General features: G+C 33.8%; 1 protein-coding gene across 26 annotated transcripts in view; it reads left to right on the plus strand.

Moving 5' to 3' along the window:
* The window catches only part of LOC309623713 (uncharacterized protein), a 244,439-nt gene that overhangs the window by 70,521 nt on the left and 156,051 nt on the right, over nt 1-17,867 (plus strand). For 24 of the 26 annotated variants that reach the window (XR_014241470.1, XR_014241471.1, XR_014241472.1 and 21 more), the window contains 3 exons: nt 2,030-2,132; nt 3,257-3,332; nt 6,604-6,673. Coding sequence is in view for 13 of the 26 variants with exons in the window: in XM_082380816.1 (XP_082236942.1) it covers nt 6,663-6,673 (11 nt within the window). In the remaining 13 variants the exon portion in view is untranslated. The remainder of the gene's footprint in view (nt 1-2,029; nt 2,133-3,256; nt 3,333-6,603; nt 6,674-17,867) is intronic. The other 2 variants (XM_082380809.1, XM_082380820.1) reach the window with 1 other exon arrangement.

Here is a 17,867-nt window from a genome sequence, read left to right on the forward strand (position 1 = left end):
CTGGATTTCTGATCTGTACAACTGGAAGATAATAAATGGTTGTTATTTTAATTGACAATATTTGTGGAAGTCAGTTACGGCAACAATGGAACACTAATAAAATGACTGAGCTGAACAAACTTCAGCCCAAGAGAGAGACTTGATGGAATCCAGGAGCCAGTGATCTTCCCCAACCTCTGGCACAATTAAGCACATCCTGAGGCTGAAAACTTGACCCTGGGTAAGTCAGACCTGAGGTCCAGTCTTGGCTGCCCTTTTTATTAAGTATCTCTGCCACTCATTTCTCTAAGTCTTAGTTTACTCAGGACAACAACATCTGTCTACCTCAGTGGGTTGTTGTAAGAATTGTATTTGATTTTACATATAAAATTCTTGCTGGAAACATAGTAAGGGATTCAGAAATGGTATTTACTTTTACCATTAATATTACTTATCAGGCATAGCACCCAACGGTCCTTGAGAAGATTTTGTTGCATTAATCTATGGCTGCATAAAGACTTAACCCAAAATGACATGAGTTTCATTTCTCCGTAATTCCATGGATTAGGAGTTCAGATAAGGCAGAACACAAAGGCTTGTGTCTCTCTACAGTAGCAGAGGCCTTGATAGGGACCACCGGAATGGCCCCTAGCAGCTAGGATGACTTAACTGGTGTCTTATGTCAGAGTCTCAGTTCTTACCAGGCTCCTCAGCTGTCTTCCATGTCTCATTTCAGTCTAGCTTTCTTAAGCTTCCTCACAACATAGTTGCCCAGGGAAAGTGGGATTTTCTACGTGGTGAATGGCTTTCCCCAGAGATTATGCAGAATCTGCCAGCTTTCTTAAATTTAAACTTAAACTACTGTACCTGAAGTAACATTGTTTAAGGGTGCAAACTTACAACTAGAAGACAAATAAGTCCTGGAGATCTAATACATGCCACAGTGAATATAAACAAGATTGTGCTATAATAATCAAACTTGGTAAGGGGCTAGATCTTACTTATACCCACCACAAAAAAGAAATAATAATTACGTGATGTGATAGAGGTGCTAACTATCACTACAATGGCAATCATATTACAAAATATAAATACATCAAACTACATGTTGTACATCTTAAATTTATACAATAAGTCAAATATATTTCAGTTACAAATAAATAAATAAACTACCAGACTTGAAATTTGCACAGTATCACTGCCTCTCATTTTACTGAACAAACCAAGTTACAAGGTCATCCCAGATTCAAGAGGAAGTAAAACAGGCTCTTTTCTTTGGGGAGAATTTCACTTATGTACAGGATGGGAAGGAACTGATGGTGGATATCTTTGATAATCTCTCCCACAGATTGCTAAACTTAATCATTTGGTCAATAACTAACAAAAAGCAAAATTCTTTATATTATCTGAAAAAACTTACTAATTCATTTGAACATCACACTGAAGCTATTTTAGAAATTATAAAAAAATACACTGTTTTCCCAAAGAGACAACAGTGATGAGTAAAGAAGATATTTTGCATCAGACAGCAGGCATCTAGAAATAATATAACACAACCAGAAGGAGACATTGAGCAGATTCACTTTAAAGAATTTCTTCAAAGAAAACTTTTTGAACAAAATATATACTGCATTTTATTTAGAAATATATTCTATATATTCTCAGTTGCCAACTTAGTTGGTAAAAATAGCACCTTTACCTCTTCCACCTTTATTCAAAAATTAGTGTTATATTGAAATAATAAAATGTTTTTATTTTTTATAGAAACTTGTACTTGTGTTAATCTAAACTACATTGATAATATTTTCAGTATTCTTATTGAGGAACATATTAACAGTTATCTTTGTTTTGTAAATAGAAAAATATATTTCATTTATTTTATAATGGAGTTTCTCTCTCTCTCTCTCTCTCTCTCTCTCTCTATATATATATATATATATATATATATATTTAACTTAGAAAATTGATATGTAAGTCACTCAGCCAAAAAAAAAGAAGACAAAATAAAATATGAATGTCACAAGTGATTCCTCTCCTTGTCTCCTTTCAGGAATGAACATAAAATGGGTGAAAGGGACACATATCTGATGTTCCCCCATCTAATCTCAAATCCACTCTGGCTTTTGTTATATGAGCATCTCATCCATCTGAGTGTGAGTCTATTGTTGAAGGGTATATATTTTTAATGGAATACTGGTTCTAAAAGTAAGACAATGGCTTAACTGATGCTTACCTAAAGGAAAAATATTCCAGCATAGAAAGAAAGATACATTTTAATAGACATATTAAGAACAGTATAGCAATTTCTATGAGACATAGTTCAAGGAGATTTGAAGAGTGATTTTGACCACTCTTTATTTATTAGCCAAGTTTAGAAACCAATTCTCATATAAAAGATGAGCTAAAGGAATTAGTAGGCTTAACTGCATGAATAGAAGATTTTTAAAGTGCATTTTTAAAATCACACAGAGAAATATGTGATTCTTTATTTTTGAAAAGATATAGCCATAGAAAATTAGGCTATTTAGATTTTATTTTATGTTAATTTTAAATAATAGATGAAATTTTATATCTGAACTCAAGGAACATTAGCCAAGTAAGAGAAAATCAGTTGAGTGTATAAAATCTGTTATAATTTGGTAAATTATAAAGATGCAGAATAAACATCCCCAAGTATTAAAATAAGGTTTAGCAATATAGAATAGATTTATTTGCATTTAACAAAGATCTCATGGCTGTTGCTGAAGAAATACTAAAATACAAACAGGCCTTTATCCTGGAACTTTTGTATGTCAGTTGAATAGCAGTCAATCCCACTTGAGTTAAAACTCATCTGCTCAAAAGCACAAAACTTGTTGAGAATATAATAAATTTGATTATACCAAATTGAGGCAAACAATTTTTTTCAGGGAAAATATTTTACCATAGCAACCATATAATTGTGTGTGTGAGAGAGTGTGTGTGTGTGTGTGTGTGTGTGTGTGGACATGTGTGTGTGTTTGAAGAAGGAATGTGTAAAGTGATAAAAGTAATATTTACAATTTCAACTTCTGAAACATAATCAGCCCTGGGTAATGGCAAGCACAACAACTAAATGACAGCACGTGTTTTGCAAGATGGTATCACTGTCTGTATCTGTACCTAGGTATCTAAAGTGTCACCTATTTTAAAATTAGAACTTTAAAACTATGAATGCTTATAATTTTAACTTTGATCAGACCAAAAGTTAATATTTGTGACCATAATTTAATACTAGTGCATTAATTTCTCTCCTCAGTTTGGAAGAGCCACATCTACGAAGGCACTGACAACTTGAAGAGAGGAGTTTTGCAGTCCAAGGGGACGCCGGCAAGGTATATACAGTTCAAATGCACGCTTGTTGTTTGAAAAGTGCCCGTTGTCCAAAGGAAGACACACTGCTACCATGGAACAGTAAAGATATTGACATTCCAAACTAACACCTATTTTTATAATCTACTCACTCAAAATAGGTGAGTATAAAAATGCCACAGCACATTCAAGATACGGGATAAAATTAATTTTCTGTTTTAAAAGGTTACCATTATAACAAATTCAGTGTAATATAACAGTGCTCTTTCTGTTGTATTATTTTACTGATTTCTAATACCTAGGAGTATTAAATTTACACAAATTTAAAAAAATAAAAGAAAAAGTTTTGTAAATGTGACTCCTAGGATAAAGGAGACCTACACTGTAAAGTAGAATTAGTACTCTAATAAAGAGTTTCCTTAGCTTCTGCATCAGACAATATATCTTGTGAGATTAAGAATAAATTGATTTCTGTGATGAGGAATATCAAAATGTTAGATTCAAAAAAAATCTGAAGAAATCCAACTCAGTTATAAAACAGGGAAATTCACAAGGGAAGGAGACAAAGAATGGTAGGAATTTTCCAAGCTCTTGTCTGTTACACTGTTTCTTATAGTGTGGAATGATTTATTATCTATCAATCTAGTCTCATTATAAAATAACAACATTTCAAAACTATCACAGTTTAATATTGATTCCCACCACTTTGAATGACCTAAAGCCAGAATATCTGAATAAAAATCATTGATCTAATCTTCACAAATTAGCAATGTTTAATATTTCTTTTAAAATTATAAAGTGTCAGTTACATAACAACCAAATATCTACAGGAAATGGTTAAAGAAGGTGACAGAACCAGGATTCAAACCTAGAGCTATTTATATTCACAATCCTTCCTCTTAGCTGTATGCCACATAGCTTTCTTTCTCTACAATCTAATACACTGAAGCTTTGTACAGGGGCAGTATAAGCATAGCCAATGAGGTTTACCTGAGGTGTGATTATTGCTAATTGAAAACAAGTGCATTGATATAACAGTGGTACACATCAATATCCAATGTTTCACTGCCTTAAAAACGACAGTCGATCCTTCCACACAGCTATACTAAATAAAAATGAACACAGGAATAGTATGACGCATTAAGTGCTCTCAGTCAATGAAATAACTACGAGAACTATAGAACTACAGAAAATGCTTTTCAATTTTTGTTTAAAAAGACACTCAAAATCTCATGGAAGAAGGCATCTCTATTAAAATGTGAACGTCTACAATGTCAGCTTCAGACAACTTTCAAAATCTTTCCGTTGGAAAGATGAAAAGAGGACATTTTAAAATAAAACCACTGCCCAGTTAATCATTTATGAAAGCAAGTGAAGTTTCCAAGAGAAGGACCCTCAAAAAAAGATATCTAGAAGATGCTGTCTGCATTGATGACACTTGGATTCTTACCCTCTGCATCTACAAGTGGTGGTTCTTGCCATCTCAGCGTTTTCACAGTACTTCATTACTGATAGGGGTGAGGTAAATGCACATGAAACCATCAACACTGAGGGAGTCTGTCACTATCCTCAGGATATAGGAAAGCTGGCAACTTGGGTATTAAGAGTTATGAAGTTTCTTCACAATGCTCAAGGGCAAAAATGCCACATTCACTTACTTTCCTAAATAAACATTAAATGTAGCTCTGTTCCTGCCTGAATTATTTTGTGGAAAAATTAAGTATCTGTTATTTTAAAGGTCCCTCTACCTTTCTTCAGTAATTATAAAACCCTAGAGGTTTGGAATTCAGAGAAATGGAAGGGACTTTTGTTTCTGATATAGTGCTGCCATCTTTGAGATGGCCAGCACTCAAGCCTTCCTGGGCCACTTAAATCAAACGGCTCCAGAGTTCATGGCACTGCTTTCCCTGCAGAATGGTTACCAATCGTATTTACTGATTTAGTGCTTGAAAGCCATGTATTGATCACATGGACAAAAAAATAATAATTTTAATTTTCAGTTGCTGTATAGTTTTATGTGTTTTTAAAATTATTATTTTAATTATTATTTGTTAAAAATAAAACTAAATTTACATTTTGGTTTAATTTTTAACAAGTAATAATTTGGTAGTTTTTGAAATGCAATTATTTTTAAAAGCATTCTTGGGAAAATGCATCTCTTAATAAATTTTTTATTATAAATTCATTTATCCATAGATAAATCTTGCTTACTGTTAGAAGGTGACCATCAGATTCTATATTTCTATATTCTCATTTTTAGAGATTTAAGCTCTGAGAAATCTTATTCTCAGAAATAAGGAGATGAGAGAAGAGGCTTTTTTATGTCACTCAGTTCTTTGAATTCCTTCAAAGAACTATGACAAAAATTGCAGAGTAATTTATCATAAAAACTGATTTATAATCATGTGTCCACTGACAACTCAATTAGATATTTCTTCAAGTTTTTGAAAGAATTCAATATAAAAACATAAAAAATTTATTTGTCAAAGGTTTTGTTATCTAGCTATTGGAGTCATCTACTTTTTAAAATAGAGGTGAATGTTTTGAATTGTCCCCTTTGTTTTGCATCCTGGAGATTTCAACACCCAAAGACAAAGCATCAGAGTCAAGTTCAAGAAGGTTGAGAAGTACACTTCTCTTTTGAAAATGAAACCTTGTGGGAGAAAGGTTTTTTTTTTAAAAGGAAAAAATGGAAAGAGGAACAACAAGAATTAGGAAACAGTTATTCGAATGTGACACCTGAAAACTGGTTAAAATTATTTGCTTGGTCAGAATGCTCTTCATAGTTTTCTCTTAATCCCAGGGGTTAGCAGACCTCAGATTGAAATTAGGAGCCTAAATGGCAAATAAAACCATTCAACCAACCAAGTCAGTTTTATTTTCTGTAAAGTAAAATCTCCAAATTCATTTTAAAATTCAATTTAATGTCTTTTGAAGTGTCCCTATAGCAATCATCTCAATTTAATGCATTTTGAAGTGTCCTTATAACAATCATCTCAACTCTGAATTCTAATTTTAAGATAGATATGTAGATAGTCACATTAAGAGATAGTTACATCAATCTCTGGGTTGCATTGTAGTAACTGAACACAACACTGAAGACTTGACTAGTGGTGGAACTAGGTCCCATCTCACAGGTCACCCAGAAACAATTTCATAAAGGAAAGCCTATGGGGGAAAAGAAATACATAAGGGAAGCATTGCAGACCAAGGGAGATGGAGTCCTTCTGAAAGGTCAAGTAATTTTTGTCTTAATACACAATTTAATTTCTCTACCTTTTCTATACTTTGCAGGCTATAAGGACAATCATTCTTCAGAGCAGAGGACAACCATGCAAAATCATTAAAGTGATATGCTTGTGAGGTAAGTCCTTCCTCACTTGATATGGTTAGTAGGTACTAAAAAAAAAAGTCCCTTCTATTCTAATACTATTCTAATACTATCTCTATAAATGCCCATTTTTTCTCTGTTGTGCTCTCTCTAGCTCTTTTGTTTCTCTCTTTTTCTGCCTCAGGCTAGGATGCATGTTCCAGTTATAAGAATTAACTCAACAATCCAGGCAGATTGAGTGTTCCGAAGTAATAGCGTATCCAAAACAAGATTACCTTTCTTTTTTCCAAGGTAGAAACTATTAATTAAAAGTGTGCCACTTAAGACAGGTCTGACTGGACAAGATGAGAGTTTGAATCACTATCAGATATATGTTTGGTTGTATTTCAACCTTGAGGGAGAAAAAAAAAAAATCAGGTTAAGATTAATGCATCTTTGCTAATAATATGACATGTAAATCACAAAACAACCTCATAAGTAGTAATAGCATGGGTTTAAATATACTCTGTCACCTTGGAGAAATAATGTTTTTATCATATAGGGAACCCATAAGATAGTACAAAATGGAAAAGGACAATAAATAAGCAAAGCAGAAGCCTCTACTAATTTAGTAGCGACCACAGGTTTTCAACACAAAGGGGGCATTCTTTGGTAACATGGTTCAAAAGAATTTTTATTTAGGTAGAAAATAAAAGCTTCGCATAATTAGGTGCGTTTAGTTTAACGGTTGTTGCAAAGTCTCCTTTTTTTTTTTTTTAAATGAAACCTTCTTTATTTATTTATTTATTTATTTTTGGCTGTGTTGGGTCTTCGTTTCTGTGCGAGGGCTTTCTCTAGTTGTGGCGAGCGGGGGCCGCTCTTCATCGCGGTGCGCGGGCCTCTCACTGTCGCAGCCTCTCTTGTTGCCGAGCACAGGCTCCAGACGCGCAGGCTCAGTAATTGTGGCTCACGGGCCTAGTTGCTTCGCGGCATGTGGGATCTTCCCGGACCAGGGCTCGAATCCGTGTCCCCTGCATTGGCAGGCAGACTCTCAACCACTGCGCCACCAGGGAAGCCCCAATAATGCTTTAAAAAAAAAAAAAAAAGAAAAGAAATAAACCTTCGGCAGTAATGAGTTTAAAATGTGATTTTAATAAAAAATTACCTCAATGTTGATAAGAAGTCTGTAATTTGCAAAGCCTGAGGGCTGTATGTAGCGTTGTCACAAATCCTATGGAGTTAGATGCATCAACATCTTTTAAAAAAAGAAAGAAAAGAGAGAAAAAGGAATGGCATGAAGCCCAGAGAAAAGATGTTTCCAACAGTCCCATGATTATATTCAGAGGACAGAGCATCTACCCCAAACAAAGGTAATATTGGCTAGTTTCAGGAGACCGAAGAGAAGGAGTGCAGTTTTCCCCAGACACCCCATCATAAATCAATTTTGTGTTCAATGTTCACCTCACAGTTTCACAAAGATCATCACCATCATCAGAATTCCAAGGATCTCTACCCTCCATAGGGGATGGTTCTTACCCCTTAGATACTACTGAGAAACTTAAGAGACAGAGAAGAGAGGGAGAGTAAGATACAATTAAACTCCTTTGTTTAGAGGAGCCTAGGTTCTGACTTTGATTTTGCTGCTAAAATAGCCCTGGGGAAAAATTTCTTGAAAGAATAAAAATGATCAATTTCGGTTTGAAATTTTGTAACTCGCAATAAATCTATTTTCTTGTCTCACTTCTGGTATTTTTCACAATCAAGGTATAAAACACATTAATGTTTTATCACAAATAATGACTGTGAGATTATGTTTGAGTTTGGGGATTTCAAAGTCATTTTATAAGAATTAGTTCAGTTGTTACACATTTTGTCTGGAAAGTCTAAGTAATATCATTAAAAGGCCAGTTTAACTGCTTTGAAAAAATGTGTTTGATATGATATTCAATCTTTCCGACTTCACATTTCATTCTCTGTACATCATCTTCTACAATGACCCACTTCTTTCTTTCTGAATTCCCTCCCTTAGATTCCAGAGCATCAAGACTTTGACCCTTTAAAATCTATGGGTAGCATGTAATTACCTATACAGTCATGAAAATATATTAAATGTCTAACTGGAATCTAACTTAATCTTGAAAACACATATAAGCCCTATCAGGAATAGGTTCTGAATTTGGAGGACAACAGTAAAACAAGCAAAGAAACACTGACTAAGAGGTTCTTGCTAGTCCTAGAATTATGGCAGAGATCAGGAATGCTGAGGGCCAAAGAAAGCTTGAGAAAAGTGATTTTTGAACTGAGTCTTGAAGACTGATGAGATTATGGTCAGGCAGTTATGAAAACCACCCTTCTATGTTGAACTGTTCCCTTAACTCCTGGGTTATAAATGCTGTTTTTTACTACCTCCAACATTTCCATTCCAGCTGTAATAGGTACATACTAATAGCATGCAAAATGCTAAGGAAAAGGGTCCATGATGTCTTAGAGTTGAGAATTAGGGGTGTAAGACTTGAGGGAGGGCTTCCCTGGTGGCGCAGTGGTTGAGAATCTGCCTGCTAATGCAGGGGACACGGGTTCGAGCCCTGGTCTGGGAGGATCCCACATGCCGCGGAGCAACTAGGCCCGTGAGCCACGATTACTGAGCCTGCGCGTCTGGAGCCTGTGCTCCGCAACAAGAGAGGCCGCGATGGTGAGAGACCCGCGCACCGCGATGAAGAGTGGCCCCCGCTTGCCACAACGAGAAGAAAGCCCTCGCATAGAAACGAAGACCCAACACAGCCATAAATAAATAAATAAATAAATAAATAAATTAAAAAAAAAAAAAAAAAAAGACTTGAGGGAGGGATCACTGAATAGAATTTTGTCCACCAATCTGATATTTTTTATGTTTTAGGAAAAGTTGGATGTACTTTACCACAACTATTGGTGGGTCATTTGAAAAGGCAAACGAAGGCAATTAAATGTTGTTTATGTGACAGCTCCCAAGTATGCAGGCAATATACCTGCCAGTTTTTCTCCTGTCTGGAGGAAGTGTTCAATGGGGACTTGGTTATGGGGGATGGCATAACTTATATGGGTTCGTATGAGAGCTCCACAGTCTAAGTACTACTCTGTTGGCTTCCCTTTAAATTGATTTCTCTTACATCAAAATAATGTAAATATGGGGAACTACTCTCAAAGTTAGAAGGTACTTGCAACCCTCTTCTTGGATCCTGCACAGGGAGGGGAGTTCTCCGGGGAGCTGTGAAAGTAGCCTGTGGTACTCCTTAAGGGAGCAGATCAGACTAAATCTTACAATTTCCAGAAATATATTGTTAAATGAATAGTAAATCAGAAACTTTGCTAAAACAATTGATAGCTCCATTAAAAGTGAAGAGGATTTTTTAAAAAAATATGTATTCTAAATAATCATGCAGGGAGTTAGTGGTATTTCTTTAAAAATAATCATGGGCATTAGAACTGTTAGATCCCAAATTGAAAGAATTTTAATCTATATGGAAATAGATGGAACACAAATGCTGCACGCTACTTTCGTTATCATCGGTACATATCACTAAAAGAAATAAAACATCACACTAAAACAATTCACAGAATATTAAATGGGGGGTTAATAATTGCTATTTTTTAATATAGAGGAAGAGAAATGTTTAATAATTAGTCAAAATTTAGTGATGAGCTAAATGGTGAAAAATCAAGGACAGACAGAATATATGACTTATATAAAATAATAAAGGGCAGAGGTTTTTTTGGTAGTGCCTTGTTTATTTCCTTTATCAGTGCGTTTTAAATGAAATTATTAAAAATAAGGACTATAACTGAGATTGTTTTCAAAACCTAATTATACCAGAAATATAATTGGTAACAGAGAAATTGAATGTATAAAGAGTGAATTCGGGGCTTCCCTGGTGGCGCAGTGGTTGAGAATCTGCCTGACAATGCAGGGGACACGGGTTCGAGCCCTGGTCTGGGAAGATCCCACATGCCACGGAGCGACTAGGCCCGTGAGCCACGATTACTGAGCCTGCGCGTCTGGAGCCTGTGCTCCGCAACAAGAGAGGCCGCGATAGTGAGAGGCCCGTGCACCGCGATGAAGAGTGGCCCCCGCTTGCCACAACTGGAGAAAGCCCTCGCACAGAAACTAAGACCCAACACAGCCATAAATAAATAAATAAATAAATAAATAAATAAAATTTAAAAAAAAAAGAAAAGGAGACATAAATTAAAAAAAAAAAGAGTGAATTCTGTGAATATATAGAGGGTGAATTCTATACTGTCTTGTTATTAATACTGAGGAAATAATGGACATTTTCTGTGATGATTTGGCTAGACAAGAAAGTGTCATCATTTTGAAAATGTATACACATTGTTTATAGAAGCCTAGAATATAAAGACAGCGGCCTCAATATATATCTGATTGCAATGAACCATAAAATCCAATAGTAACCTTGTTAAAAAGCCTGTGGATTCAATTCAGTTTTGCTAGATTGTGAGTCAAGTAGTAAGGGAGAGAGATTTTATTAAATATCCCTCAATATAAAATAAAACTTCATTACCTCATAAAACACTGTATTTAGTTTCATTCCCATTTTTATAATAAAACACGTGATGTGTCTCCTTTCACAGGTAAAATCTAATGAATGACAATGAAAAAGTATTAACTTGAGTCATGGTAAAAGTAGAAGTGCCACGGATACTATATTATCTGAATTAAAAGAATTCCAATTTGTTTATTTTTGTGTGCCTATATATATATAGTGAATTTTTAATATAGCAAGAAAATGGAACCACTTATTTACACTGGATCATCAGAGGAGTTAAGCTAAGGATCTGAGATGTAATAGATAAAAAGTTTTCCAAAAGTTAGGAATTATAAAATAGTTGAATGCCTTTCATCTGAAAACGTTTCAAAATAACTTGTAAAGACCGAGAACGAATTTCAACTCACAATCTATTGAATAGAGTAAAGCCAATATGAAAGTTAAAGAAGAAACCTGTTTCCCCTTCTTAGCATTAGATCATGAGTTATTGCAAACTGAATCTTGATTATCAATTATTGATCAAAAATACTGAAGATCCAGAGTTCATATATTATCAAGTTATTTGAATGTTATGAATATCTTCACAATGAAAAGATTACTTACGTTATTTATGTGAATTTAAATATTCTTCCACATAAATAATGTATTCTCTCAGTGAAGAACAGTGAACTACTGCTTTTGGTTTTGTGTATGAATTAAAGCTTAAGAAATTTTCATGAAACACTGTACTATGTAACAATACAACATTATATAATTTCTGTTCTTTCTTTGCCTTTCAGTTTAACTATCATTGCTGCATTGTTCTTTACTGATTATATTATTTTATCAACTAAATGACCTAGTTTATTGAAACCTAGAAGAATATTGAACAACTGTTAACTTAACCTCTCTAGGTCATTTCACAGGCATTAGCTTCTAACCTATTTGTTTCTGCATACTCTACATATTTAATATCTATGAATTTCCTTCTCATAATATTTGTTCACTCATCCACATCATTAATAATGTTATTAAGTGAGGACAAACCCAACACCAGTACTCCCTTCCACCTTGAAATATCCTGCTGATGTAGAGGTTGTGTGTGATTGAATTCTTGTTAGTTCTTTAAGGATTATTAATGTGGGATTAGCCTTTCAACAGTAGTACATATTTAAGAAAAACTGGGTTAATGCACAATAGGGAAATGGTTTTCAAAAAAGTACCTGAAAAAAGCAGGTTTGGGTCCAGAGTGGGCACACTGCAGGAGGGTTTTAGTTTTTTAGATGAGGGGAAAGAATACTAGTGAAAGCTGAAGCAAGAGGGACAAAAACAAAACAGAACAAAACCCTCTGTCTTTGCAGATTTATTAAGAATCACTTCTGAGGCATTTTCAGTTTTTTAGGCTCTAAAATGATGCTTCCTTGAGCTTTGTTTAAATTGATAATAGGTCAGTTTCCTTTCAAGTACAGGAATAGGAATCTTTCATTTGAAAGAGATATTTTAATTTATAATCTATTTTCTAACAGGAAATCAATTTTCCCATCATTGAAGTCAGTATATACAATTTGTAAGCAAAATTTTTTAGTTTATTTTTCTATTCTTCTTAAATCTGGTCTATTTAAAATTGCTTAGGTATATGTTTTTCATACTAATAGTGCAATGGAAACTAGTGCAAATTAAAAAAGGGATTTTACTTTTTCTGCATTTAAATTAAAATGAAGACAAAAGTCTGGCATTTATTTTTAGGGAATATGATAAGCTTCATAAAACACAGTCTATTTCAATAAAAATATTATCCCCAAGCAACAAGAATAAGCAAGGAATAATATACACTCTTTAAATATAATGGAAAACAAAGGCACAAACTTTAAGAGATTACCTTATTTTTCTTTCTAGCAAGAATTTTTCAAAAAACATCCATTAGTCTAAAAAGGGTACTATTTACAAAAAATCAGTTTCCCTATATTTTGTTATTAAATTATCCTCTACTCTTTCTAGCCATTTGCTAAGCATGCAAAACTGACAAAACAGAAGAGTAGTAGGACATGGATAACTCAAAACAAATCAACTACATAGCAACTAAGAAATAGTAACATCTAATGACAGAAACCACTACTCAACTGACAGTTAAAAAGGAAACTAAGGGAAACTATGTTTTAAATAAAAGGAGTATTCATACAAATACATATGTATTCTTTATGTTTTTTATGAAAATGATCAAATTGAAGAATTTGGTTAATAACTTATTGATTAAAATATCTATGTTTTCCATTTCACTTTGTTTCAAGGTTTCATCCAGCTATAAGCCTTATAATTAAAGTCCAGTTTTCCATGCCAGTATGCCACTTTTCTGCAAAAGTGTGTGTTCCTCTTTTTTAAACAGATTTATCTGCTTGGTTTTTATAGATAAATGTTAGAAAGAAGAAGAAATATTTTGAAAAATCAAGATTGAGAGACATGTGAGGGATTTATACATAGTATTTATATCAAAGATCTAGCATTCAAGATTATAAACCCAGCCTTTTTTTAAATTGAAAGTTCTCTACTTACGATGTATTGTATAATGTACTGAGGTAAGTTTCATTCACTACCATAAGTTAAATTCATTACGATGCATATTGTAATTCCTATATAAAATACAGATTTGTAAAATAAAAACCACAAAACAAAACAAAACAAAACCCAGCTATGAATAATAAGACAGTAGTGGATATTAAATAGAATTATAAAGATAATTACTACAAATGAAGAGAGAAAAAGAATAATAGAAGAAAAATTGGATGGGGTAAAAAGAAAATAACAAGATGATAGATTTTACTCCATTCATATCTATAAATACATTAAATTCTAATAATAAGCAGAGCATTTCAAAGACAGAAATTGTCATGTTGTATTAAAAGAAAGAACCAACTATATGTTATGTATAAGAAACATAATTTTAAAATATATAACAAAATAAAAGAATAGAATATAATAAAAGGATGGAAACATTAGTCAAAATAAACTAGCAGCCAATCACCCCAGGGCAAAGCAAACTCTAAAAGGAGCTTTCTTTGACTTACAAGAAATTAGTGAGCTCTATATTTACTCAGAAAATTTCCTTGATGACTCTTTTTGGAGCAGAAAGGACCTGAGAGTGATATGACCCGCCCTTCTGGCAAGGGAAGAATTTCTCTTTGTGCCAAGATAAGAGGAGGGGGAAGAGGAGGGGGATGGTGAGATGGGTTTACTTATTACCACTAGCACAAGTGATGATACACGGACCTCCCCTGGGCATCCCCACGTCTTCCCTAACTCCCACCGGTAGCTAGCATGAGATGCTGGGAGTGTGTTGCCAGAGGAGGGACCGATTTGTGCAGGGCGAATGCAGAACAGAATAGGTGGTGGGTCTGTGCAGAAGCAGAGAGAAACAGGAGGAAGTGGTCTCTAGAATTCTCAGAAATCAAGGGGAGAACTTTGGGTTATCATAGCTTATGGTTCTGGGAATCCATCCACATTGAAACAAATCCCTGGGAAGGGGGCAGGGAGACACCAGCCCATGTTTGGGTTATGTCAATTGTTAAATTCATGGTTATTTTGAAGCATGGTAGGCAGGTAAATTATATACAGTTAGGGATCTGACCCAGTTTAGGGGTGGAGATCAGAAAGGGCTTTAGCCGAAATGCAATGAAGGGAGTAAGAGCTGAATCAGGGCAGGACCAGGGAGAGGTGATCAAAGCAGAGGGGGCACATGCAGATCCCAGTGCAGTGGAGGTAGGAAGAGAAAGGTCCATTCTAAGAACTCTGAACATAAACACAGAAACGTACAGCTTGCCTCTTCGCCTACACACATCTCCTCCCGTTGTACAAATCAGGTTAGATGGAAGGACAGATACGTCTGTCCTCAAGCTGGGGGTTATGTTAATAAAAGATGAAATAGATTTCAGAACAAGGAAAATTACTAATAGGGATAAAAGGATATATTTCATAATTATAAAGTGGTCAATTCATTGGAAATATACCTCGATTCTAAATGTGTATGCATCTAACAATAATCCATAAAATGCAATAAGAAAAACCTGTTAGACATGAAAAAAACATAGAAAAATTCACAATTGTAATAGAAAAATTCAAAACACTTCTCTCAGTAATTGACAAAAATGTAGAACAAATATCTGTAATTAAATAAATTTGGACAATATTCTCAAATAATTTATCTAATCAAAATTTATACAGTATTCCAGCTAACAGCAGAGTACATATTATTTTAAAGTGCACATAAAAGTTTTTCCAAGATAAATCACATTCTGAGCCATAAAACAAACCTAAGATAAATAAAGAAATAAAAATATTTAAAATCATACAAAGGGTATTCCCTGACTGTAGTGGTATCAAAATAGAAAAAAATAAGACAAATACTGAGAAAATATTCAAATGTTTGGAAATTAAATAAAGCACTTTTAAATACAGTAATGCATAGGTTCAAGAAGAAATCCAGCAGGACATTTGAAATTGCTGTGAATTAAATAAATGTTAAACCACAACATGTAGAAATTCATGGGCTGAAGCTAAATCTATAATCACATAAGAATTTTAAGATCAAATGCTCATATTAAAAGAGTAAAAATATTGCAAATCAATGTTCTAGTTATCCACCTACAGAACCTATGAAAACAAGTTCAAATAGAAGTGAAAGCAAGGGTATGTAGCCAAAAGAATTTGAAGCAAGATCTCAAAGAGATATTTGCATATCCCCATCTTCTTATTGAATGAAATTGTTTCATTAGCTGATTTTTCTTGTTCGTTTAGCCCAATGACCTTTTTGCTCAACAAAATTCCCAGGCTTACTCGTGCCTCACACGCTTTGTACTGCTACTTCCTTTTATTTAAAGATTGCACCCACATATTCATTCTGCTGACAACATTCCCAACTCCATATTCAGGGGTATCATGTTAATATCTTGAAATCAGCCATGGTGGGAGTATTGGAAATCAGCAAAGACTATACATCAATGCTTTGTTATTTGGAGCACTAGTTTACAACACCCCTGCCTAGTAACTATCACTTAGCCTGGTTTATCAAATCACTTGTGAAAATACAGAATTACATTGCTTATTATTTTTAAATCAGGGCATGTATTTTTTAAAACCTTCTCTATTTAGATAAATCTTTGGGATAATTTTATGTGTATCCCAAGCAAGCCAAAACAATAGAGCATAGCATTTAATAGCTAATTTTGAGGTGACAGGGATGACCTCTTGTGGAGACATATTGGAGTTCTCAGAACAATGAGATTCGAATTGGATCGTAGATTAAACAATTTTTAAAACACCTCTCAACAGGAGGTGAATTTTCCTATATTGCTTTTGGCCTTAAAATATGCATTAAGCTTTAGCTTTCTGGCTTTTGTTATTGTTTTTCATAAATGTAGCTCTAAAAATGGCAAACTCTTGATCAATATACTAGGGTGTTTGAGGTCATATTTTAATTGCTTACCCCGGTTAATTTCTTGAATCCTTAGTGTCTGAAATCTTGATGTTGTAATAAAGTCGCACATCTAATGATTTAAACAACTCAAGTTTTAAATAGAAATTTCTTTTAATTTTAGATTTTTTTCTATCTTATGGTGATAAAGTAATTACTGGAAAATCGTGTTCCAAAAATATCATTCAGTCCAGATTCCTGATCGAAACTATTGTAAAAGGGAAATTTTCTTAGTTGTGTCAATGTAAAAAGTAGTCTTCCCACACACAATGATGGACATTCCATTTTCCTGAGATAGCTAATTTATACTAATGTAACCCAAGAATAAAATCTTATGTAGAATACATACCTGCAAGCAGCACATGAAATATGTGGTATGCTGAGACAGACAGACACTCCTATAAGACATTGATTTATTGCTGGGAAAATGTCTATCTGGTATTTAGTTACACAGAGCTGAACATAACTGATTATTTGGTTAACTGTACAAGTTTTGGTGTCAGTAAAAGTGGAATTTCAAACCGTATCTTACTAACAGCTTGATTTGGGGCAAGATGATAATCTTTGAGTCATGGTTTCCTCATTAGAAAATCAGAGATCACAGTAGTAATTTAGGGTATTTTTGTGAAGTTTATATTATTGAATTAAGCATTTTATAAACTTGCCAAGAAGCTCTTCAGGCCTTAAAAAATAGTACTTATGTGTGATTTTACTTTCTGAAACAAAAAACTTAAAGACACAACTTTTGATTTTCTTGTTTTTTGTATTAATTTGATGGGAACAAATTAGCTATCATTTCATTTGAATTACAGCACATGCTAATTTAAAAGTTTCAGGCCTCATAATAATTAGAATTTAATTCAAAAAGGCATTCTTAATATTAAAATTTGATGAAAAACAATAATAATAGTATTTATTTAACGGAAAGGCATTATGTTTTAATCCTCTGTGATAAAGACTCATAAACTTGTAGTTATTTTTTTTTCACTTTGTAAGGTTTCCATATAACAAAGTATCAGAAACCAAAGCACCCACGTAGCATGAATATGAATAGAAAACATCTTTCCTGAACAAGTGCAAGCTTTACAATTTAATTGCGTTTACACTGATGAGTGTACACAAAGAAAAATCAATTTGTGGGAGTTTATTTCATTGGTATTGAAATTGTATCTATCTTCCCTGATAAGCTAGGCACAAAGGTCTAGTTAGTCTTCTAAGTTCATTAAATTATTCTTTTGCTGTATTCTGTGGTGTTACTTAGTTT

Source organism: Balaenoptera borealis, assembly GCF_965194805.1.
Source record: "Balaenoptera borealis genome assembly, chromosome: 2".
Classification (NCBI taxonomy): domain Eukaryota; kingdom Metazoa; phylum Chordata; class Mammalia; order Artiodactyla; family Balaenopteridae; genus Balaenoptera; species Balaenoptera borealis.